This window comes from Pyrgilauda ruficollis, unplaced genomic scaffold (assembly GCF_017590135.1).
Source record: "Pyrgilauda ruficollis isolate IOZ18807 unplaced genomic scaffold, ASM1759013v1 scaffold14, whole genome shotgun sequence".
Classification (NCBI taxonomy): domain Eukaryota; kingdom Metazoa; phylum Chordata; class Aves; order Passeriformes; family Passeridae; genus Pyrgilauda; species Pyrgilauda ruficollis.
Genome location: NW_024512543.1, coordinates 6,248,896 through 6,274,808, shown reverse-complemented (window position 1 = coordinate 6,274,808; position 25,913 = coordinate 6,248,896). Strand labels below are relative to the sequence as shown.

General features: G+C 37.6%; 1 protein-coding gene across 6 annotated transcripts in view; it reads right to left on the bottom strand.

The window, feature by feature from the left end:
* Positions 1–630: 630 nt before the first annotated feature.
* Positions 631–25,913, bottom strand: part of PSEN1 (presenilin 1) — a 26,223-nt gene continuing 940 nt past the window's right edge. Inside the window, exons 2-12 of one of the 6 annotated variants that reach the window (XM_041460057.1) lie at positions 23,279–23,421; positions 21,536–21,574; positions 18,453–18,709; positions 17,060–17,201; positions 13,374–13,441; positions 11,558–11,778; positions 9,610–9,708; positions 8,240–8,323; positions 7,228–7,401; positions 5,107–5,225; positions 631–4,804 (exon numbers count right to left, since the gene is read on the bottom strand). In XM_041460057.1, the coding sequence (XP_041315991.1) occupies positions 4,649–4,804; positions 5,107–5,225; positions 7,228–7,401; positions 8,240–8,323; positions 9,610–9,708; positions 11,558–11,778; positions 13,374–13,441; positions 17,060–17,201; positions 18,453–18,709; positions 21,536–21,574; positions 23,279–23,362 (1,443 nt within the window). In that variant the 5' untranslated portion in view covers positions 23,363–23,421 and the 3' untranslated portion in view covers positions 631–4,648. Of the gene's footprint in view, positions 4,805–5,106; positions 5,226–7,227; positions 7,402–8,239; positions 8,324–9,609; positions 9,709–11,557; positions 11,779–13,373; positions 13,442–17,059; positions 17,202–18,452; positions 18,710–21,535; positions 21,661–23,278; positions 23,422–25,342; positions 25,457–25,913 lie in introns of those variants that run through there. The other 5 variants (XM_041460055.1, XM_041460051.1, XM_041460056.1 and 2 more) reach the window with 5 other exon arrangements.

The window sequence follows — 25,913 nt, the reverse complement described above, 5'->3', positions numbered from 1 at the left end:
CAGTTACACGGCTCATCCACATGGCCTCCCCTACCACCTGTACTTTACTTTCTACTTGTCAGGATGGACTTTTCTTTAGGTCTTTAATGCAGAGACAAAGGTTAAACCCACCCCTCCCCCCCAAAAAAAACAAACAACAAACCCTCTTCAATAGAAGTTAGTCAACTCAAACAAATCTGAACTGTGCAGTGAATACTTTTCCAAAACAACGAGAAAAACCCAAGGTTCTGTTTCAATCATATTGATAAGAAATCAATTTCAAAATAACAATACACAACACTGTTCATGAAGTGTTTTCTTTCTGAATATCCTATGTATTTTTCTGGTAATCTTCATTGTGCCAGCTGGTGTTTCAGTATAATTCATTTTTCATGCCTTAATTATACCTTATGGGCACTTTTGCAAGAGGCTTTGACTGACTCTTTAAAGGAACACAAAAAGTAGCTTTTAAAAGAAAGTAACTCTACTAAAGTCAGTTGAAGCTCTATTGGTGGGAAATACAGCAGCTACTTAAAATGCCTTAAGAAAGGAATCTTACTCATTAAATGTTGAATAAAAATAACTACAGTGCTTATGCCTCCAAGAGCTTTAAGTGATGGCTTTAAAGTAATGTAGTAAAGGCAAAATGAATCAGGATCCATGCAACTTTTATTTTAATTATTAGACAAATACAGGAGAATTTGCAATAATCTATCAAAACCATATCTTACCAAGAACCGGAAAGATGTTTAAAAAACATTCACATTTAATTCAGGTTATGTACAAACCAGTGTCTGTAAAAAAGAAAAGAGCAAATGCTTTGAGTGTAAAAGAATTCCATTCTAGTTCATGTTTCAACGTTTCCAATGACCAAGTTACCACTGAGATGCAATCACAGTGCAGACATGTTCCACAGTCTATTAAACTTGTTTCAACAGCACTATCAGAAGTAATTTTTGAAATAAAGCATTTTGCTAAGTTTTGTTGAACAGTACCATCAACCCCAAAGTTACTTCTGCATATTTAATCCTTGACCACACTAATGGCAGAAGAGTTGTCATCTACAGGTCCAGAGTCCATGAATCTGTATGTCTATAGGAACAGATATATATCTGTATATCTGAGAAGCACCAGCCTCCCATGCCTGAAATAGCCTGTGTCTGCTTTGTACATTGAGGAGATCAGCCATTTTTAGTGGAGCACAGCCCTTGATTTTTTTTGGCTCAAAGAAGTCATCATCTACCCATCCAGAACTATCGTGAACGTGTTGCAGCATTACATTCTTACACCTTCAGGATGCACCTCACACAGATGACACTTGAATTTGAGTGTGACCATAATAGCCACACACAGGTACAACAGCACCCTACCCTAAGCCTTTGCTGTAAAACCAACTTCCAGGGGTATCTTTCTTTGCCCTTTCTATTATAATGATATAGAAGGGAAGGAGAAAAAAAAAAAAAAAAAAAAAAAAAAGAGAGACAAATGCAAGTGCCTGGAATTTAGGAAAATTATTATGTCTTCTCATTTATATATTGAATTGAATCTTAGCCAAAGAAGGAGACCTATTGCTCTAAGTTGAATGGGAAGAGAAAGCTACTGTGATAGCCGTTTCAAAGTATGAACACTGCAACAGCCACACAACAGCCAGAAGTCAATCTGCCTGAGCACAGAAGGGATGAATCTACTCAGCTTACAGCACAGTTCTTTCAGAGCTACAGCCTAATGTGCTGTCATTAACATACTAATTTAATAATAATGGAAACTCTATATAAAATGCAGACTACTTATGAGAAATCTTTCAGTTACAACAACCTAACCGAGGTGAATCTTCAAATTAGATCGGTGTTTCAAGACAAAGAAAAGTGATACAACCTTCACATTTGTGTAGTAACAACCCAAATGCAAACAAAACCTATTGGCCACTGAACCTTATTTGGACCTCTGTTCTGAGATAATCCTTAGCTGCAAGATCTCATCTGAAACATAAGCTACCATGATTTGGCCTGAGAGGGCAAATCTAGAAAATTTCATCTGGTTTTTGAAGGTGTACCTAAGACCTGGTAATAAGCAGTGTACTTTAACATTCAGCTACTTATAAAAGCAATTGCCCTTCTAAACCTATTTTGAGATTCAAACATAAATTTGAGCAGCTTCTGTGAATACAAATTTGATAGTCTCCACCACTGTAACTCTACACTAGCTCAGAAATTAACACTTCAGAGTAACAGAAGCAGCTCTGGAAAGTGGAAGACTGGCAGTTTAGTGTTGGAAGGAGCTCTTCCTTGGGTTGCACATCTAACACCCATTCAAGTACGTGAAAAAGCTTTTGTACATTTCTACATATTCTAAAGCAACTCTTAATGGAGGTAATGCTCCCCTGGTGCATATCCAAGGCAAAAAAGAAGTAAGAGAGATGACTTCTGCATTTAAGTCACAACCCTTAACTGAGAGCCAGCTCAGATACACAAATGCTAGCAATGCAAACTTCTAGCAACCTTGTTCTGTACAGTGGAACTATAGCTGGGATGCCCAATAAAACACATGAGGGATTTATTTTAGCTCAGGAAAATAACAAGTTACAATGGTATATAAACAACTCAAAGTCTTGTTAAAAAAAAAAAACCCAAACACAAAAACTAATCAAGAAGTGACAACAGAAATCTGTGAAACCCTCACCAACCAACCTGTTTTAAGTCAGACTTCATTGCAACAAAATATGGAACAGTAATTTAAGCTAGAAAACACAAACAAGTTTGACTTGAAAAGTTACTGTAAGCAATTTTGATATAGTTGGTTTATTAATGCTATACACAATGAATCAGCACACAAATGAGATGAATAAAAGTACTTTAGATGAGACAAGACAACGTATTTTTTGAAAATGTAAATGCTAACACTACAGTTAACAAGTCATACTGGAAAAGACATATATTACTAAGAACAATCAAATAAAGCCTTTCTTCATTTTAAAGCAGATTTATACATCACAGTCTTTCTTTCTTTACTTGGGCAATGGTTGATGAGCATCTCTGATGTTTCAGTCCTACGAATCTATAGGCACTGAAATAAAATCCCAGGAAAAAAAGGTAAAAGGAGCTAGTGTTAGGATTTTGACACTTCGTCTACTTGGCAAGAACTCCAGTATCAAGATGCAAGTAAAACAGAATGCCCATCCACTCCCTATGGCTCCCAAGAAAAAACATTACTTGTACACAGTGAGAATTTATGGCAAAACAAACTTCATCTCACTCGTCTCATTTCCAAGCCATTATTCATAAAGGAGTTCTTTCAAATGAAGAAATCAGAGTTTAGCAGTTTTAAGGTTTGAACAGACTCTTCTTATAAGAAGTTCAAAATCTACTATCTTCTTTTCAGTGATATTGAATTGTCTTTCATTTTGCCAATCACCAGCTCCTCACAAGAGAGGTAATTAAAGTGAAGAGAGTCACGAATTTTGCTCCTTAGTGACATTAAGCAATCTCTTACTTAACTTAAGCATCCTCATCAATAAAGATACTGCACAAAAAAAAATCCTTGCCAGCCTGAGGTGGTAGACAGCTGAGTGACCAATACGCAGGTCAACAGAACTCTAAACCACGTTTTTGATGACCAAGAATTTCAATGATGCAATAGAAGAGCTCCTAATAGCACTTTGATCTCTAGATCTGGCAAGCTAAACTCCATCTGGGATTGCTGCAAACACCTACTTATTTCATAAGAATGCCAACAAGAAGGAACATCCACCAGTGATGCAGTCCTTGCTGTTAGTGACTACTTTCAAATGTGGGGTTTGAAATGGTGTTCTAGCAAAATTATTTGCAAGAGCACGAAGAGTAAGTCCCAAAACTGCTTTCTAATGTAGTTTATTAACCTTTTAGAATGTAGGATCCAAATCAGGACCTTATGATCCTCTACTGCCAAATAATTCAGTCCAAGCCTAAGCAGCTAAATAAACAGGAGCAGGTGTACAGAAGGTGCACTCCATGCTCGAGAAAGCAAAGTATTAAAACTGAGAAAAGGTTCTAGTTCCAGTGTGGGAAAAGAGAAAAAGTTTTAGATTTACTGAACCAAACACACTCAGGCACAGAGGCTATGAAGTCATGGAGCACTCTTAGAGTGACAGTACTTTCTCCCTTTGTCGAATTGCTACAAAGTCCTTTCCCATTACACAGTTGGGACTCCACTGTCAAAATGTCACTGCTGAAGAAGTCCAGCTTGGGCTCTCTCTCTTCAAGCGGTTACAGGGACAAGTTCCATGGGATTTGTCAGCTTCCTCTGTTAACATCAAGGAAGTCCTGAGCACCCTTAGCGCTGTGAAAACAATCAGCCTGTGGTAAGAGATCACGTTGCTGGTGGAAGCATTAGCAATTTTCACACAGGCGGTCCTTACCAGAGATATGTATATCAGATGATCTCTGATATAACAGCACCTGGCTTAGACTGGCCATCAGGAAGAAGCCACTTTCACACAGGAAAAATCATACGATGCCCAGTGCAGCAGTTGTCTCAGGGAAAAAACCAAACCAAAAACCACCATTGGAGGAAGTTGCAATGATTCCGCCTTGGAATCTTGAGTATTTGACTTCAGTCTCCCTTGAGAGCTGAGGGAAAACCATTTTTCCTCCTCCCAGATTTGCTACAGATATCCATTTCAGAATCATGTCTCCTAGATATAAAATTGATGGAATGCTAGCTGGTCCATAAATGGTTGCACCAAGTTATCTGTAGCAAAGTAAAAAACTAGCCCAAATGTTATGGAGATTGGAAGAGCTGGTAAGGCCTTCTTAAAGATGGCAAGAAGCAGAAGTGTAAGGCACAAACCCTAAGGGGAAGAAAAAAAACAAAACACAAAAGACATAAGGAGAAATTAGGGAACTCTGACAAGCAAAAAATTATATAAAATATATGTATGTATAAATATTAATGCTACAGGTTATGTTTTATGTCTTCCTAAATTAAAGGCTTTAGTGACAGATGTACAGTCAATAAAAATCACAGCTAAAGTCCTCACCAGTTTTCAGTCTGGCCACCCAATAAACAAGATCAAAGACAAAATGCAGCAGTTACAACTTTATCCTTGATGAACATTAGGAACTATCCCTACTATAATTTTACATTACTCACAATTAATATGGCTACAAAACATGCTAAAGTTGTATTCCAGTCCCCACTTGCTGTAGCAGAGGCTTTGCCAACGAGGACACTGTAGAAAATGAAGTCTCCTAAACCGAGCTTTACTCCTCCTGCAAAGTGAACATATGGCAGCATTAAATATCAGTCTACTAAAACTATATGTCAGTAATTATCAAAGAATAATATATACTTACATTAACTATTAAAAAGACTTGCTAAAAATAACATTTTATTTTCAAAATTAGTACCACTCCTGAACCAAGTGATAAACTCCTGTGAAACAAGATGGCTTAGAAATGCTACAGTACTCAATTAATTCACCCTTTAATTAGAACTTCCCTATGCTCCTATTTTCCTGGACATATAAATGCAGTATATACAAACTCAGATATCTGTAATTTTATTTGTGGAGGGGTGTCCACTTTTGGTTGTCTTGTCATATTCAACAGAATACTGAAGAGCAATTGCTTTAACCTGGCTGAGGGAGGAGAAAAAATAAATCCCTTGCACAAGACGTATTATTTGCCAGTTAGAAACCTATAAACTGCAAAATATTCCACTGTCTTCCCAATTTTCCTAGAGAATTCTTATGCAGGTTGTTCTTAAAAGCACTTGTGTGTAAGTACAGAGCTTATCACAGAGGCAAAAACTCAAGATACTTAGACCAACATGTGAGATTTAGGAAAATTCATTCTCACTTATTCTTTTAACTTAAAGTTATTACCACTTTAGCAACAACTCTGGAAGCACAATACTCAATTATTTCTGCAAGCACTGTAAGATTTCCTGAATGCCAACTCAGATTCTGAGCATTTAGTTCAAGATTTTAATTAAGAAAGGCCAGCATCAGGTGACCAGCTGTTTTCATGTGGCCTACTGATTACTTTCCACCTCACCACAGTCCAGCCCAACATTCATTCTGGAGTTCCAAGAGGAACTAAGAACATCAAAACATAGGTGGATGTCTGATTAATTATGGAGGCGGGAGGAGAGGGGAAAGGAAAAAAGGGAGAAAATGCATAAATGAAAAAAGGCAACCCTACTCTCTTTCAACAGGCCTCCAATAAAATGCCTGGAACAGTGCATTCATGAAAATCTCTTAAGCACTAAAACACCCTTAAACTGCTAAAACAGACCTTCACTGCTTCAGACTTGTAGTAAACTAATGTTGGCTGACAAGTCTGACTGGATCATTACTACTCACTGCAGGAATACAGAAAGGAGAAAATTCTTAGCCTGACCAGACAAGAGTTTTAGTTTAAAATTAATTGAAATAGCCTCTTTGCTAAAATTTTTGCATCACAATGTTATCTTTTTAAGCTCTGGAGATTAAAAATTATTTGCAGCATGCTGAAAATGGACATTTTTAATAAGTAAATTTTAAAACTGTTCTTAAAGTAGAAGTCTGTATTTTTAAACAGAGGAGCACCTGATCATCAGAGGAAGCAGCTGCACCTGCTAAAATATGGCAGTATCACATGACAGGCACACCCTAATTTATTTAGAGCTTTGCATATCTAATAGCAGCTTGAACTCCAACTGGAACTCATGAGTCTGTTAAAACAGGTATCTGAGTACTGATATCATATACTTTCCAAAGGTATTTCACCTTAGCAACATGCTGGAGAAAACTAAGCAAGCCCACTGCATTCTGCATTAATTACAGTCTCCAATCAGGTTTTAAACATTGCTTCCTACCAAGTGGATTACAGCAGTTTAATCTTGAGGCACAAAAAACCGGTTCATGACTCCATTTATTTAGGGCCTAAAATCCAAAAGAGGTGATACACAGCAGAACACTACATGAAAAAGACAAAGGCTAATGCAACTGACCATGTAATGGTCTGAAAACAGCTGGTGCAACAAAAGTTTTGAGTCTGTGTATCAAACTAAAGAGTAATATTGGCCAATATTACTCACCCCTGCAACAAAATGAAATGCTATCAAAAAGCAACACCATTATTCCTATGAGGCATATCAGTATTCATCAGGAGCAAGTGCATCTCTTCAGCTTGCTAAGAGCTCACAGAATCCTGCATCCATGCACTCAGGATGCCTGACTGACTAGCTTCAGATTTAGTAAGCTTTTCAGACACAGTAGTCCACACTCACGTTCTTCAGGGTCTTCACTTGTTTGAGAGTTACTGGGTAGAGCCTGAACAGCAGCACGTGACTCAGGTGTTGATTCAATGGGTCCTATTCTGTTGTCCCTCTGTTGCTGCCATTCCTGACTAAAGCCACCATCATCTGCTTCAGCATCTTCATTCTGGGTCCGGCTTGCCGGAGCTCAAAGGAAGAAAGGCATTTAAGACTCCTCCAAAAATGTGCCTTCTAAAACATGAAAGTCTCTCCACATGTAACATTACAGAAGAACAGGATAGAAAGAGGTACTCTATAATACTTAGCAACATCTAGCACTGGCACACAAAATCACAAGACACCCTCTCTTAGGATTTTAATATTTACTTAAACATTCAGGAGTCAACGTACACTCTGCAGTCACAGCACCTACATGTTGCACTCAAGTCCTAGTATTCAGGAATACGTCCACATGAAAGTGGAAGCTCTGTGATGACCTAACAAAGACCATTAAGGAATAAACTATCATCTAATATTTAATTAGCTTCTTTAGTTGACATTGACAGCTTAATTTTCCAGTAAAATAGAAAACTTTACTGAAAGTTACATATACATGGATGCCTTCAAGCGTGTTCAATTCAGAAACTGCACTCTGCTTTAGTAACACATATAAATAAACAAACTCCACATTTTAAACACTATCTGCATAGCCAGAAGGGCTAGGCGTATTTCTGTTTAACACAAATATAAATGAGTTGGTATTATACTGTGTCATCCAAGTTTGACAAGCAGTTGAGCTCAGTTGATAGTTTTATATTGAGTCATTTCAACACCAACATCTCAGATCCCAGAAAAATGAATGCAAGAACATTAACTGCACAATAAGTAAACAATTCTTCAAGTCTTGACAGACCCATCATTCTTAATTAGGCCTCCATGCTTTCATTCTACTACAGCACCCAGGACTCTTAAAAAAACTAAAAGATAAGTATCCAGAAACATATATTCCAATAAAGTGACAAAGGTTTGTAAAAGCAAAGCTCACCTTGTTTACCAAAAGCGGAGTTTTTGGACTTCCGTTGGGCTTCTGGATCTTCCTCAGCCATGTTCACAAGCCATATCATTGTTGCTATCAAAGAAATGCAAACCACAACAGCATAGCTAATTGTACCTTCTGATGTATGAAATTCTGAGATAGTGTTAGCATCAATCCATTATTTCTCATTTTTCATGGTTTTTTTGGATACAACTATCTTTTCCAACAGGCAATTTTAGTCTCATTAAAGCACAATAATATCTGGAACACAGCCAGTACCAGCAACAACACATTTACAAAAACTGGTGAATAAAATTTTATTTCTACTAGATTTTGAAAAAAAAAGGCAACAGCTGTTGCCAGACTAATCACTTCTACATATGAGGTTCACTCTGAAGATCAAGCATTTCTTTACTTTTTTCATTAATCAGTTATTTTATCTGCAAATAAAAAGGTCTCTAAACACTGTTACAGAGTCATGTCAATTCAGAGGCAGTATCTACATCAAAGTTAATTGTTCTCTTCCTTCGCCATCACAAAAAATCCTCCAATCTGGAGGTAACCAAATGTTTTTACATATAAAAGGTATATTTTAATTCAAGCTCTCAGTGTTAACCTCTCCTCTCACAAAACAGAGTAACAGGCAGGTATGCCACATTTTACTGATGCTGGGCAAGTGTGACACATAAAGAAAGTCCTCCCTTTCTCCACTGTAAGCTTGTCCCTGAAGTGGCCAGACTGCAGAACACTTCCTGCTTTCAAATACAGGCCTGTCTGAAGCACCAGCAGCATGGTGACTTATGATTAGCCTTTTTCACTGTTATCCATGTGACTACGAGTAGCAACATGGAACTTCAGAAACAATGGAATTAGGTACTAATTGATACACAGGTCACAAAAGCAACTTGAATTCAATAGGTTATTTTTCACAACTGCAGGGAGAAACAATTTACCAAAGAGGACAAGCCATTGAGAAAACAGTCACACAAACAAACCTCTTTCTAGTAATTTCTCACATTTCTTATACTAAGACACAGGTTATTTAAGGACTGAAAGCTGGTAAATATTTTCTGGAAACAATTACTCCCTTTGAACAGGCTTAATTCACAGCCTAAGGACATAGTACTTTATCCAAAACAAGATCTGTTACATTCTTCCTGTTTGTATTTTGGAACAAAACATGCTGGTTTTTATCTTGAAATGTCTCAGTCAGATGATGTTCCACATTTTTCAGTCAACAGTGAAACAAAAACTGAGGCCCAAGTGAACAGATCAAGAATTTAGCTGAAAAGTATCTTATTAAAACCCAGAAAAATGAGAAGATTGCTTCAGATGAGTGGATGATTGCAAGCTTAAAGAATTTAACAAAATGTACTTACAGGAGTAAATAAGTGCTGGAAAGAGAGTTTCATTTCTCTCTTGAGCTGTTTCAACCAACATACGAAGAGGACCTTTAGGACACAGGACAGCAATCAAATCTGAAAGGAAAAATAAACAGATCTTACATCCCTGCAGACATAGTTATGCTTCTTTTCTGTAACACTTGGAGAGACTTGAAGTAAGAAAATGCACCCTGAATAAAGATTTCGAAGACAGCCCTTGGCCACAATTCAGTATCCTACAGCAATGCTTTTTAATATTCTCAGTTATGCAACCTATTTTACATATTACTGTAATATGCATACAAATTTTAAAACATTATATTCCTCACTTAAGATATTATGCCACTGCAAATGTGCCTGTGCCTATATGTTGACCTGTGAATAATTCAAGAAAGCTACTCTTCAACTACCATCTTGGAAATACCCAAGCTTGCCTTCTATTAGGAAAGCTTTTTGTAATCTAAGCTTAACGCTAAAAGGAATTTTAAGACAACAGGTGAAGCTTACTTAATTCTTGTGAAACAGGCACATTGGGATAGAGAGCTATAACATTGCTATTGCCTTTTGCACTTGTCCACTCACCATATGTCTTTAAATTAATTTGAAACTCAATCTGACACTGAAAGGAACAGCTGACTTGTCAGGAGCTGTGTGCTGCTCAGAGCAGGCCTTCTGCACCTGAGCCAACTGCCCTGGCACCACTGCTGGTCCCACTCCAGTAAAGAATGGGGTTGCAGGCTTTGAAAACTTACATCCCCTGTACCCAAAACAACCAGATCATGGTCTTGGAAAATCTCGAGTAATTTTGTTTTGCTATCACTGAATAAAGGCTGACTGCTTGAAGCACTCAGATTTGTTCCAGTTACATGAAGGGTGGAAATGGGGCTGGGGGATGGGAAGTTTTCTTAATGTGCTTTGTGATCAATGGGCATACACACAAGGGACAATTCTCCTCTCCCTGAAGAAAGAGGACACTTAAGGAGTACACTGATGTATCAGAGCTAATCAAATCTTATCAACCCCTGCACTTACATCTGGACAGATTCTCAGTCTTTATCATGATCAGTGACTATGAGAGCACACATTTAGCACACTTACATGCCTCCAAAAAAATTAAAATTAAGAGCACATCTTCACTTAGCTGTAATGTTTTAATTATGTCTAAGTAACTGAATTTTAGTCTTGCCTGGAAATTAAATCAGTATTTAGGATACAGTGATCTTCTTACCAAGTGCTCAGTGCCCCCTAAAGCTTTATGGAAAAACTACAGCTAGGTTTCTCTCAGCCATCATTCTGAAAAAGAGCAGTATGTGACAACTACAATGAATTAAAAAAAAAAAAAAAAGCCAATGAAATGGATCTCACAACCATACCATTCTAACTATAAAATGACTTTGAGCAATGCAAACTGCTCTTAATCCTTACTTCCTTCTTTCTCACTACATTATCAGGTATGGATCAGGTTGTTGTTTCTATGTCCACAAATTTGAGCAATTCATAGGCTGGGCAAATCTGTATTTGTATGGGACTGTATAGAAACGACAAGCTCCTAAATTCTGAATGTACAAAGAATTCCAAAGATTCTTGGGGAAAATGAGAAGCTGAAAGTTCTCCACCTTCTTAAAAAAGCTCAAAATGGGTCTCTCTCATCTCTTCCCCTCTCAAATTACTTCAACTCTCCTCCCCAAACAATCTATAGAGAGTCCAGGAAACATGAAAGAAGATGGGATCATACAGTAATACAAAGCCCTCAGCTGCAGGGAACTGATTTTAGTTTAGGACCATGATCTTATTTATAAAGTCTGTAATCACCTTATTTGCTACTTTGGATGATACACATACACACTTATTTTTTTTTAAGGTCTATTCAGAAAAGTGAAAAAGTCAGAGAATAAAAGAAATTTCCACCACAGGACCTGTTACTGTGCCTTGCTCCCACACTTACCATACACTGAAATGACAGCCAGGATGAGCCATGCAGTCCATTCAGGAAGGTACTTAATGAATACCAAGGCCATGAGAGCACTTATCATAATGAGATATGCCTGCTGGAGCCGAAGAGGACCCTTCCAATGGATACAAATCATTCCCACAACACCAAAGTTCCAGATCATGAGTGCAACTGTAATGTAGTCCATGGCAACATTGTATGTCTTAAAAACCTCACTAAAAAAAATGAAAACAATATAGATGGCATTTGCTTGAAACAATGGAAACAAATTACAGATGCAAAGTTCAGAATACCTTTTAAAAAAATTTCATATTCAATGTAGTGGTATAAATGTAAAATTCTTTCTCCAATTAATACTTAACTATAGGATAAAATTTTACCAGTATTTGCTTCACACCAACTCTTTTGCTTTTTAAAAAAAATTTCGTTAAGGTTCTATTTCCTTCTCAATCAAAGCAGAAGCTGACAGGAAAGGACATTACTGCAAAATCAGTCATTTTGATTATGCTCATAACTTTTAAAAATCAGAATAATCAGAACTTGTGAGGTTATAATGGCTCTTTAAAGGCAGGCAAAGATCTCTCTCTACTAACACGCTGCCCATAGAATGCTTTGATAACTTTAAAGATACATGTTTATTCTATTATTCCCCATAAACACTGAAGTAAAAAGCTTATTTTTGGATGAACCATGTCCCTGTCACACCAAATACTATAAACTAATTAAGAACCTCAATAAGCAAAACCAAAATAGACAAATGCCATCACCAAGTGACAGGTGATTTCTGCTGACTCAGGGAAGAAAGGCTGTGAAGGCTTTTTGCAGAACCTGCTGCTACCAACTTATCAAGCCACTAAGAACCCTATAATTTGCATAATACTTTCCTCCAGCAAACTTGTTGTCTGCAGCTGTCAGCTGACCTTTGAGACGTACAGTGTTAACAGGATGTCCCTTACTGTCATCATGCATAATTGGTCTACAAACTCCCTCACTTTCTGAACCTCTGGCAAAAGGAAGCCAGCACTGCTGTAAGGCAGCAGAGACAGATGAAGGAACTGCCTTGTATTTCAAAAGCCATTGTTAGGGTTAGAGAAACTACTGACCACAAAAGGCATCACAGATCACTTTTAGCAAAAATCAGTGACTGAAGGAAAGATCACATTCTCCTTCCAGAGACCAAATTAAATAAGCTTCTTCAAAGAGAAGTGTTTGTCATCAAGTGGCATAAAAACATATAGAGTATAATAATTTCATTACATAACTCTAGTTAGAAACACTGAGGAGGCTGCTCATTTTAGACAATACTAAGTATTTTGGCCAAATTTTCTTGATGTCTGGACAAGGGCATGCTTCCCAATTTGAGAAGAAAAGCACTGAATGTGTTTGGGTGAGATATTTTCAGCTGACTCCACCACTTCCATGCAAACAGCCTTTGCATACACAGCTAACAAAGCCATGATGCAAACAACTGCCCTTGAGTCATATGTCAATGAAAAATTAAGTTATCAGAAGACATATCAGCAGAACAAGCTCCTCCCGAGATATGCTTATTCTGATAAGCAAGATGTGCTTATTCTGGTGATGTGTGCGATAGACACACACACACCATCTGTACCTAATCAGGTGCATTATAAACCTATGAATCACTCTTTCTTTTATGTGTACTCTATCAGCCTATACAAAACTAAAAAATTTATTGCAATAGCTTACTCACTATCATTCCTCTTAAGATTCAAGGCCTAGTTCTAAAATAAATACATACATAAAGTGATACATGAAAAACAGCATATTAATGGTTTAGTTGACTTACCCCAGGTAGATGAATGAGAAAAAGAAAAGCAGCAAAAGAGAAGAAATTATAAGCCAACCATGGATCACCTGGAGAAGAAGATATCAATACAGATGTTTTTAGACTTGTTTTTTTAAATTTAGCATATATTAAAAGGCTTTTAAGGTTATTTTTCCTTTTGTTTAAAGCAAGAAAATTATTTAAGATATCTTCCTCTTTGGTTGGTGCTACATTCATGTTTAGTCTATGCATATTGGTGTATTTCACTTCACACTTACGAATTTTAAGTGCTTTGTGAACTTTCAGTAGATGTTCTTTAGCTCTATTGAACACTACTGTTCGTGTATTTTTAGATCATTTTGATACCAGTGGCATTACAACATAGCAGAATCACCCAGCACGAACACAGATGGAAAATATGATTCACTTTTGTGCTGCTCTGATTTCAAATAACTTTCAGAATGCAGTTATAGAATTAAATGCTGGAACCCAGAAAAACCTTCAGTACTTATCTGCTGAAATGTAACTGATGAATAACTATATAAGGATTTCTATAATCTGTATCAGTCATCTACAGACATAATCCCTAATTTTGATATGAGAGCAGACTTACATGCCCAACAATTCAATAAAGAACAGTTAAGTGATGTACTCAGCAGGGCCACCCAGTGATTTAAACCTGGAAATGACAGGCACTTAGACTTTGCACTGACAGAAGTGTACTCTTCTGGTATTTATTGTGCAAAGTAAAAAAAACATGACTGAAGACCTCTTTAACTCCAGTAATGTCTTAATATCTCTTAACTGAGAATGAACATATATTTGCCAAAGTCCCAGCACAGAATCTCTTTTATAAAATCTGACCCAGTATTACAAGTAGACAACCCGTCAGAAGCAATAATCTAGAAATCAAAACTACATAAGGAATCCTGCTTTCAACAGATACAATCAGTGGAAAATTACCTGGCTAAATTTGCTATATATGTACACCAGAGTAAAGTATTCAGAAGCTGTTAAAAAAATGTGTTATCTCTTTGACCTCTTCTTAGAGATGTATAGTAGAATGCATCTGATGTTCTTAAAATATTTAGCACAAATTAGCTTAAAAGTAAAGTGCATATGCACAAAGACTAAAGGAATCACACTTAAGTGACGCAACCAGGACTTTGTGACAAATCAAAAATCCAGCCATTACAGCTAGAAATTTAGTACACTGAGTCTAATGATACATTTTTCATATGTATTTTTAAAATTTCTGACCATTTTTGAAACATTCACTCTCCTCCTTTACACTGCTTCTCAAAAGAGGTTCAAATTTAACTTTCAAACTAATAAAACTGGTCATTTAACCTCCTAATCTAACAGACTGCCTTTTGCTAGTATGTTCTTAAGAAGACTTAAAAGACTTAAGAAATTCCCACATGCAATAAGCACCTGTAAAGGTGCTGCAGGAAAACTGCCAAAGTGTATCTGTCTCAGTATTTCAAACTCTCACCACTAACAGCAAGTGGGAGAAAGAACCTTTCAAAGGTGAACATCAGTATATATGGACTCAAACAGAACCAAATTTTCCAACTACCTGTACAGCTACTAAGCAGGGATCTAACAAGAGTAATTTTATTCCTCTGCAAAATCAGTTGAAACTACTTTAAGAAAACAGCAAAGAAAGCTCTCCCATGGCTTCTACCTGTAGTTTTTGTATTTGTAATATAAGCTCTTAAACTCCTATCACTTAAGAAATAAAGTGAACAGTAATGTTTCATCCCAAAAAAGTAGTGAATGCTGACAGTGTCAAACACCAAGGCCAGAGTCCAGCTAACTTCTACACACACACCTTGCAAAACTACTGCCAACAGAACTAGAGGTGGTAGTTTCAAGAGTTGGTCTAAGTTGGCATTTTACACACAGACGTTTGCTGTATTCTCAGTATGTATCTCATTTACTATAGCATTTTCCAGATCACGGGTCTCTTTTCTTACAAGTGACTTTTCTAGAGTAATTCTTGTAAGTTTTGCTCGCTGTTTTCCTAGCAGGATACCACAACAGGATTTTTGCCTTCTAATTAAAGAATTTTCATTTTTCATTTAACAACTTTGACGCTAATTGATTACTGGTACAAATTTGGCTTTATCTGCTACAACTTGAATAAAAATTAAGGATAGGCTGCAGGATGCAGAGAATTAAAATCAGCTACAGCAGTCAGACTTTGGTTAGGCAGAGTGATACAATGAAGAATACAGAGAATAATAAATTAAAAAGAAAAAGCTAATCAAATACAATCCCTTTCAAAGATGCTGTTTCCGGTTAGACTGAAGAGCTAGAATCAGGATCATGCTTAACATATCATGTACAAGACAACCACAGGAAACTAACAACAGTGAAGCTGAAGTAATATTTCCTTTCTTCAAAAGAGTTTTCAGATAAAAATCTTATGAGGAGAAGCAAATTATCACTACTAGATGAAGACTTAATGTTCTTTCATTATAAATTCCATTCCTCATAATCTGGACTACAATCTACATATAGAACTGCATGTAAAATAGAACTTTATTGCAGGTAACTATATTTCACAGCATTCTGATATAGTAGCATAGAAATATTCTGACAGGAAATTAAAAATTAAGTTAATTATTAAGTGTAATTAGCATAAAATATAATCACAGGAAATTTTTGGTATGTAATAATTCTAATTTTTAGTAGAACAATTATTTTGGTATGGAAAATATGCTGTGCTTTAAAAGGTTAAGAAGGAAACCAGAAATGTGAAAAGCTTAGTGAAAAGTAGTTGTTGCCTTCAGCACCTGAGGAGAACCAAGCAGCTACTAAGGAACCTAGTTAAAGCACAGTAGTTGACTTCACTAGAATGAAGAGAACTGCCAGTTTAACAAGAGCAATTTGTCAGTTCAGATCTAACACCACACTATGATAAAAGTGAAGGTCCATACATCAAAAATCAGTATTCCACGATGTGTACATCATCAGGCAAAAATAATTTCCCCTGCCACTCAACAGATAATTTGTAAAGGGGTTTCACTCACAGACAGGAAGACCAAAACCACTGTTCCCTCTTGAAAACAAAATGAAATGAAGCAAAACTTTTAATCCCACTACGTGTTTTACAACTGATCCAAGGTCCTGGCTGCATGCTGAGAAGCTTTATTAGGCTAAGCCTTGTCAAATGGATCATTAAGACCAAAACAAACCAGGAATTTTCTTGGACAACGCCTCCCATGCAAGTGGCACTGCAATTAATTATGCTAAGCCTGGACTTGCCTAGATGACATCATTACAAGATTGAAGCCTTTCACAAAGAGCCTTAGAGTCTCAGTGTTTACCATACGAATACTGCCTGGTGTGTACAGCCACACACCCTGATGGGAGACATCTGTATCGGGGACAGGGAGGGAGAGGGGGCCCACAAAATAGGACCAAGTCTGTCCTTTTTATTTCTTGACCACAGAAAGATTTCAGTGCATAAAAATTTCAAAAGAATAGAAGCAATGTTTTTCTAACTGACAGAATAGATGGCAGTGATAGCACTGGGCCTTTGCCCTGCTTTGTGCCAAATGAACAGAAGCCACAAAATTGAAACGGTGAATTAAATCACCAGTTCTGCTACTTTCACTCACTCATCCTTGATAAGCCTTCATTTTCTTCCATTCTCTAAATAATCTGTACTAATAAATAAAACTAGCACAACTACTCACCTTGTAGCACCTGTATTTGTAAAGCACAACCAGGAGTATGGTCATGACAATGATAACGCTGATCATGATGGCTGCGTTAAGAATAGAATTCAGGGCTCTCTGTCCTACTGTCTCTGTCTCTTCTGTGAAAGGAGTGTAGATGCTACAAAAACAAAAAGTCAACTGAAATGACACTGAATGCACCAATGTTTCTGGTATGTGAGGCCAACATCAAACAAAACTGCAGTAATCTTTCAATTCAGAGCTGTAGAAGCACATCTATTTTCTACTAAGGCAAAACTTGAAAGGTGGCATAGTAGCATATTAAGCAAACTTGAATTCCTTAGAAGACCTGCCTTTCCTACATTCTTAGATTACTACTGCTTTCTGCTTTGTAAAGCAGATAAAAGCCCACAGCAGCCCACAGTCTGATATGGCTACTCCCATGCTGTGTGTCTCTGCTACCCTCCCACAATACCACTCATGTGATGACTAGTGCAGTTGGAATTTCACCTAGGGAATCACCATGAAAGGCTCCCCTGTGATTTCCACAACAAAATGCATGGGCTCAACTCACTTTTTTGTAAAGAAATACAACCTCCTGAGGCAACTACTTCATTGTGGGGTGGGAAGGAGAGACAGAAGAAAACACTTATCGTAAAAAAAATAATGACATGCTTATATTATACAAACATTTCAAAGCCAAACACACTCTGAATCATTCTGTCTAAATGTTTTCACAGTGGAACTGATCTCTGAGGTCTATTCTAACTCTTCAGCATTCTGTGATTCTATGACTTGCTGCAGTTTCTGACAGGCTCAGTATTCTTCCTCTGCCCCCTTGCTCTCAAATCAGCTTTCACTGGAATTGGGGGTTCTTTTGGCAACATTAACACTTTACCAAGATCCCAAAACTTCTACAGAAACATCGGCCAGGATAGTTTCTAGAACTTCACCAGAAGTGAACCTCTTGAAGTTATATTCCCTTTGCATTTGAATTTCTTTATTAAACAGCACGGGCAAACCAGAACACGGCATATATTTACTTCATTTACACTAGTAGTTTTGTTCCTTTTCCAAAACTCTTGTATTCTAGCATAGTACAAGTGAAATGGCTTTGGCTCAAGATGGTGTTCACAGCATGATAAAGTATTAAAATGAGGACAAGGATTTGAATCAAGCAATAACAACCAAGATATTATCCCCACTGGTCACCAGACAAACAACAAATGTCAATAGTACCACAAAGAGAAGAGTCTGGTTTCTGGAAGGAATAAAACAATCTTTGGATTGGAGCAGGGGAAAACAGAGGCAAGAGGAAATTCACTGCTTGAATCAGACTCCGAAAGAATTGGGAGTTTGAAGAAAATTATCTAAGTCCACTAAAAAGTTAGGGGAAAATACTGATACATACAGCTGTCCATCCTTGCGTGTATAAAAGCTGACAGACTTGATAGTTGCAACAACAACCACCATGCAAAGCGTGACAGGCACAAACAGCATAATCACATGTTTTGCCCCATATTTCAGTGTTAGCTCTTCATCTTCTTCTTCATCTTGCTCCACCACCTGCTGAATGTTGTTTTGTGGCTGCCCATTTGTCTCAGACTCGGCATTGTCATTTCTTCGGCGCTCACTATTATCATGGCGACGTCTTTCACTGTTGTCATTCTGCAACACATAAAAACCAGTTCCCTCAGCAACTCTCCAGAGTCATGTGCTTGTACGTTAAGCTAAAGATGACCCTGAGGAGGAAACATGTAAGGTAATATTTACTGCCAAGAACACTTGCCACAGCAGGGATTGAAACAGTAGTAATTAACTGCATCACAGTTATTAGAAGAATGGGAGCACAGGGTCATGTTATAAACATTTACATTAAAAAAACTAACAGTCAAAAGTAGGTTGGTGGCATTTAAAGAGCCTTTCCTTTTAAGAGAATTTTGAAATATGAGTAAAGGCATCTTTTTCCCTTGGTAAAAGGATGCATAACAGTAGAATGCCTGTAACTTGACAAGAATCAGCTGTACTGGACCTCAAGAATAATGCCAAACAGACATTTAGGATTCCCTCTCCATGAAAATCCCAAGAAAATGTCCCTTTCCTTTACTGTGCTACTCCCACTAGAGTATACTAAGTAGAATATATATTAAAATGGATTTTCATGAGGTATAATGTTCTCATGTTTTTAGTAAGAATGACAGAAATGATGATCAAACTTGGGTTATTCTCAGTCTTCAGACTGCTATTTGATCCCAAAGTTTCAGCATGGAAAGTTAGGCATGCAGATTTTCTTCTTTCCCATGGAAACTACTGCCACATCCTTTCACTGATATTGAAGAAATTCCACCACTCTTATCACAAGTATGGAAGAGCTTCCTGTCCCGCCTAATACTGAAACATGAAGAGTGTAACACACGAAACCTCAAGCATATAACTCAAACACCAACACAGTGGTAAACTTCCAATGGAAGCAAAGGCACAAACTGGGAACATCACCTCCTAGTAAGTGATCAGGCCTGCACTCCAGGCTCATGGTGTCACAAATATTTTGCACCCTCTTCAAGAAGCACCATGAGCAGGGGGCATTCACCTTTTATATGTTGTGTGCACGTACAGAGAGCACAACAGGAGAGTGATCTATGCTTTACCTTTTCTGGACTACAAAGAAACAAAACCATTACCAGACACACTAAACAAGCACTAAAATGTGACAGTCGATATAGACCACTCATTTTTTTAGTGTATTACCACGTCCAAAATCAGTGCTGTACTGTTCAAATTCAAGAGGTTTAATACAGGAGATAAAACAAAAATATTTTTTATTCCTTACCAAATTAATCTAATTTCTTCTGAATTACTTCCTGCAGAACATTTCTGTTTGACCAAGTGCACTAAAGCAGCATTAGATTAAAATGTACAATAAACTCAAGGATACCTTTTGCAATATCTTTAAAATATCACTCAGTTTTCTTAAAATTGATCTGGACATAAGACAGGACACTGAAAATAACCTAATGATTTTTTCCTTAAGTATTCCTACTCAGGTAATTTTTTCCTTAAATGTGCAATGTTAAAGTCTAATTAGCTGACCTCAGTAGCATTTCCAAATATGACTACTGATTCGTACCTCATTAATTCACTGCAGTTTTTCAATAAATCAATAATAATTTTAGAGATTCTCTCTATAGAATTTTCCCAGCCCCACCCTCAGAAAAGAGAAGATGGTAAGTACACACTCAGAAACTCCTAGTGGAGTTTTTAAAAGCACTTAAGTGATTAAGGAGTACAAGTCCTTGGACTTCGAACTGTAAATACTGACACTGCTAAAACCCTGGTTGAAGCTTTACAACTTCCCCAACTCATGAAAAATTTGCTTTTACAAAGCAGTACAAAGTAATAATATGCACCAAATGCTCTGCTTATTCCTTCCTTTTTTTGTGGTATCCTCAGGATCAAGCTCAGCAGGGTTTCAAGATCTGTCCTCAAAGAAAACCTGTTTCATTTTTCAATACGGAAATGGAATGTAAGAGGAGAAAAAACTCCAAACTAAAATTGTTTAAATTACACAATTAAAACTAGGACAGAAGCAGATTTTTACAGTCATGGTTTTAACCTTAGTTTGAATTTAGTATCACTAATTTGAAATATGCACTGAAAAAGATGCTGGGATCAAAATTATTTCTTACTAAATGAAAAATTTATTATAAATCACTTGGCATTTTGCATAAAGTCCTCACATACAATTATTGAAAGTCAGATAGAAACGGCAATAAGGGAGAATGCAAATAAAGAGTTCATGTTTAATTAATCTGAAATGCTGGCCACAACTAAACCTATTTCTATACAGACTACAGCAGAAATGTAACATTTTTCACTTTGATAGTAAAATACTCCATTTCTCTCAGTCTACAGAAAGACAGCAATAAACTTAACCATCTAAATAAACTGCTTAAGATGATCATAAGTAACAACACACTGGAGATGAACAGAGCCTTGGAACTCTGCACAAGCAGAGCAAACCGTACTTAGGTTTCTGCACACTTGCCAAATGTGTCGCTTTTTCTCTGCTGTAATAACAGTCTTGCATGAGGGAGCACTTACCCCATCTCTGGAACAGAAATATATTGAAATAAGTTAAAAATCTACAGCTTCACAGAGCAAACACAAAATCATCCAAAGGAAAAGCCTGATCAACTAAGCACACCACTACAAAAACCTGTTATATCAAACAAAGAGAAAAATGGAAGAAATTAGACCAATATGTATCATTTTACTCCCTTCACTAGCTAGGAACAAAGATGCAATCAAAAAAGGCCTTTACATACTAAAACACAGTGCATGAAAACCAGATCAGCATAAAGAATTACACAAGTTATTCTCTCATTTGCACTTAAAGCTAGAAAATAAGCTGTCCTTTCAGGCTACTAAAGTGTAGCTGAATGTGACATGCGCGTGCCCCACTGCTTAAAAGAACAAAGTGCACTTATATCCTACCTGATCAGTATTAAACAGAGCAGAGGCCATGGACTCTTGCTGAAGTGGAAGCAAAGGAACAGACTCTTCACTTTCCTCAGACATAGTTAAAAGTGAAAACTCTGAAGCTAAAAAGTCAGTAACACCTGTTGTAACACCGTAAGCAAATGTAAGTTACGAACTACGCGCTTTCAGGTGAATAAACAATATCAAAAGCAAATGATAGTGTTTCTTTCCCTATCAGGAAAATAGTTAATAGCAAACCCAGACCAATGCCCCTGAACCAAGAGATAAAAACTTAGCATATTTGATAAGAAGTTTTTAGCTATTAAATCCAGATTTATCCATTGGGGCAGACCACCATGCCTGACAGTGGGCATGGACTTCATCAGTTCTCATACATCACTGATGTTAAAAGGTCATTATGCAGCGGCAGGTATTGAAGATTGGGTTGAACTCTTAATGTGCGACTAGAAGAAGAGATAGCAAATTACAGCACTTAGGGATTTCACATGCTGACTTGTTAGCCACAGAAGCTAGTATACTTCAGCAGGAAAGGACTTTTGTAGGTGTGTACAAAAACAAAGTAGATGTGTAAAGGGGAGAAACATCATTATAACTTAGTATCAAAACTACAGTTACTTAAACATGGAAAGGAAAGGCACAAGTAGCAGTTATTCATCAGTACAGTCTGTTAGTGAGTAGAACATAGAAACCTTTGCTGGTAAGGAGCAACACCAAGTTATCTGTAAGGATGGTGAGCCCACAGCTTTTTAATCTGTTTTTTTTAATCTGGCAGAAGTTTTCAATAATGATTAATCTCTCACCTGTCCAAGAGGAAAAGAAATCTTTTTCATTTCCTCTGAAGTAAAACGAGAAGGGATGCAGTAGGAAAGTATCCACTTTTCTAATTTTTCAAATGTTTTATATTTTTATTGGTATAGCATGATGATTATCTGAGGATTTTTCAAAATTCTATTTAAACTGCCAATTGTACAGAAGACTTGAAGCAGGAATCAGAACATTCTCTTGAATTACTGTTATAGACACATTTACAAGTGGCCCAGCCTCACAAAAGCATTTCCATGCCACAAGGAAACCTGATATTCAAGAGCTATAGCAGGAACAAAGAACGGTGTGGCAAGTCTAAGAGCCTGGGCACCACACCCAAGTAGATAATCTAAACCTAATTTTTCCAAAATACATATGGTACAATGGTATAGTTTTAGCAACAAGTATGTGCGTAGATATTTGAAAGCAATCATATAAAACTTCAGGTTTTGAGTTCCTCCACCCTCAAAACCTCAAGAACCAGGAGAGCACCTTGAAAATAATTCACAAGTAAGACAAGACAGAGCTGTTCTTCCTGCAGAGGAACAGTCCTCCAGCAATAGCAGTAACAAAACCCAGGCTTCAAGCTCTACCTAGACTAAAATTAACTCTGTGACTGAGAAACCTGTGAACCAAGCAGACCACAGCCAGGCAGATCATGACAGCTCACTAAATACTGTAAATGTCAGTGTTTGATACCAGAGTGTCTGACCCTTTCTTTTTTTTCCCTTGATGGCTTGGTCACTCCAACACCACTTTAAGCTGGGGGAGGTCTTATTTGTACATAAAAATGAGTTTAGAACATCAGATATTTTGCAGCATATTTCTTTTGGCACTGCTTATCACACAACAGTTCAGAAAGAAAAAAGAATTCCAACAAATTATTCATCCCCATTTAACTGCTTGCAGGTACTAAAATTGTTTGTTACATACGGTGTTGCTGAGGTGGGTATCAGGGAAGTTTTCTGTCAGCTGCCCATGCTGAAACTGGGGTAAATGTGCAGACAGCTCTGTCATTGGGACAGCCTCTGAGAATCACTTATTTCCACACAAAATGGACCTTTCTTCTTGAGATGCTGAAAGGAAAGAGATGTGTAAAAAACCTTAGTTCCTCACACAAACAGGTTTTCCCTCCCCTCCCCTACTCCAGTTTCTGGAGTTCACATATACCAAAGACAACCATTCTGTATTTAATCATGATACCAAACTACCACATCTACTAAGAGGTCATAGGGATTTTCCAGCACAAAAATGAGGACCTCTTAAGTGTTATCAAATTAGTTCATCAGCTACAGAAATCAGTCAGCAACTAACTAATAATTTAAACAGTTCTTCATTCCTTCTTGTGCAATAAAAGAGAAGCATTGCACACTTGCTCAGAGCACAACTTCCATGTTTTATCTCAGCAGAGCACATTTGCTCCAAGTTGTTCTGTTTTGGACTGCTGATAAATTTAACAGTAATTTTCAAGGATGACTGAGTTACACTTGACTATCTAAAATCTAGACATATCTTTAACACTGTTATGCTACAAAAGTGACCTGGTGCTACACAAGACAGTATTTCAGCTGAACCTCAAGAACTAACATGCATTCAGTTCCCTTTATGTACCAGCTACATCTATATGCCCCATGTAAGTAACAGCCTTCTATGTTCTTCCATAAGAAAGTCAGATAAGAAAATTGTCCTATGAGAACTGTACGTTCCATAACAAAAGAGGATACAGGGGAAAGAGGAAGTTTGACTGACCTAACTAAATTTCAGAAAAGAGTCCCATGTTTTTAAGAGCAAATGAGCAGGCCTAGATAAATCACAGGCTTGGTCACATAAAAAATAAATAATGAATACTCCTCAAGGGTGGAATGCCAATCCATCCCAAGTGGCTCCTACCTTGCGTGAATTTCAGCACTCACCAGAATTCTTTATAGTAATTTTACTCACTAAAATGGAAGAAAAAAATCCAGGAAAAGAAAACAAGAATATTCTTCTTCTGCTTTAGTATACTCAGCTAATGTATTGAGAGATCCTGAAAAACTCTTACAACAGAGGACATCACAAAGCAAAGCCTCTCACTTTTGGCAGCAGCAAGACACAAGTGCTGCAACACAGCATCGTACTTAAAGAGAGAGCTAAGCCTATTTTCATAAACAGAACAGAAGCTGTTTCTTTATTTATTAATAAATATGTACCTAACAAGACCATGGCACAGTGCTTACAAACTTTGGGGGCTAACTTAGTGAAGAGCCAATAGGAAGCCACACCAATTTAACAAGTCTGCTGGGAGCAAGCAAATTGTTTGGAAAAAGAAAGTAAGTGTAGTATTGACTAGAATAACTCCCTTCCACATTTGCCATTAAAAATAAGGCACATCTAATTTAAAATATAATTTAAATGTAGGATCAGATGAAAATAAATATTAATTACACTGCTCCTACTTTTAAAATTTTACTCCCATTCTTTGGTGGGCCTACAGAATAAAAACAATGTTGTTTCAAGGCTGCTACTGGTAGTAATTATCAGGGACAAGGCAACCACAGTGGAAAAAATTGAAAACTTTCAACCAGATGTTGACTATCAGAATGAGATTTTTCACACAGTAGCATGTTAAAATTCTAATTAAATTACTGGAGAGAAAACCAAAATGAAACACCAACCACAAAATCCTACTTACAGACTGGTAAAGAAAGCCAGCACAAATCCAGCAAACAAAAAACCCTTAGCTACTGATGAGCAGAGAGAATCAGAAGACAGGCAGGAGTAACTGATGGAAGAGTTGCATCAAAGTTTGAATGACAGACCTCAATATATATGGTTTGTTAAAACAGTTTCTTTTGAAAATGGATTCAGGACATCTTCCCAAACAACTTTATTTTATATTTCTAAATAAATGAAATTTTTATTTGAAATGTAACTATGAATGAACGAAATTTATAAATGAACTGTGTATATACAGACACAAACTAAAACTTTGCTTGTTTTACCTGAAAAGGGACTCACCAAGACATTTTTTTTCTAATGAAGCTGTTAATGTTAAAATAGCCTGTCTAAAAAAGTTCTTCCTTGCTTCCTTTGGCTTTCCTAGGTCAGAACAACAGGAGTTACAACTGCCGCTGTCATGCGCTTACATTTAGCCTAATAAACAGAGGTGGCACGCCAAGTAAGCTGCTCGCAGAAGAGAAAGCAAAGCAAGTATCGATCAGACAAACGCGGCGCGGTTAACCCGTGCTTTCTCCTTCCAGTGAGCAGCAAGAAGCAGCTGCCACCGCTATGGGGGCACCCCCGCCACCCCCGTCCTCAGCCCTACTCCGGGCCGGAGCAGCCCCGCCGCAGCTGAGGCACAGCGGTCCCAGCCCCTGGGAGGCCTCCCCGGCGCTGAGGGCGCGGGTCAGGCCCCGGCCCGACCCCGCTCGGTGTCAGCAGCTGCCCAGGCCCGGCGCTCTGGGGAGCAGGGGAGCGGCAGGGACCCTGCCCGGCCCGTGGGCGTGTGCCGCAGGGCTCGCCCAAACACCGGGCCCGGCGCGTCCCCGGTGGCGCAGCGCGCCCGGCCCACCCAGCGCCGCCCGGCCCT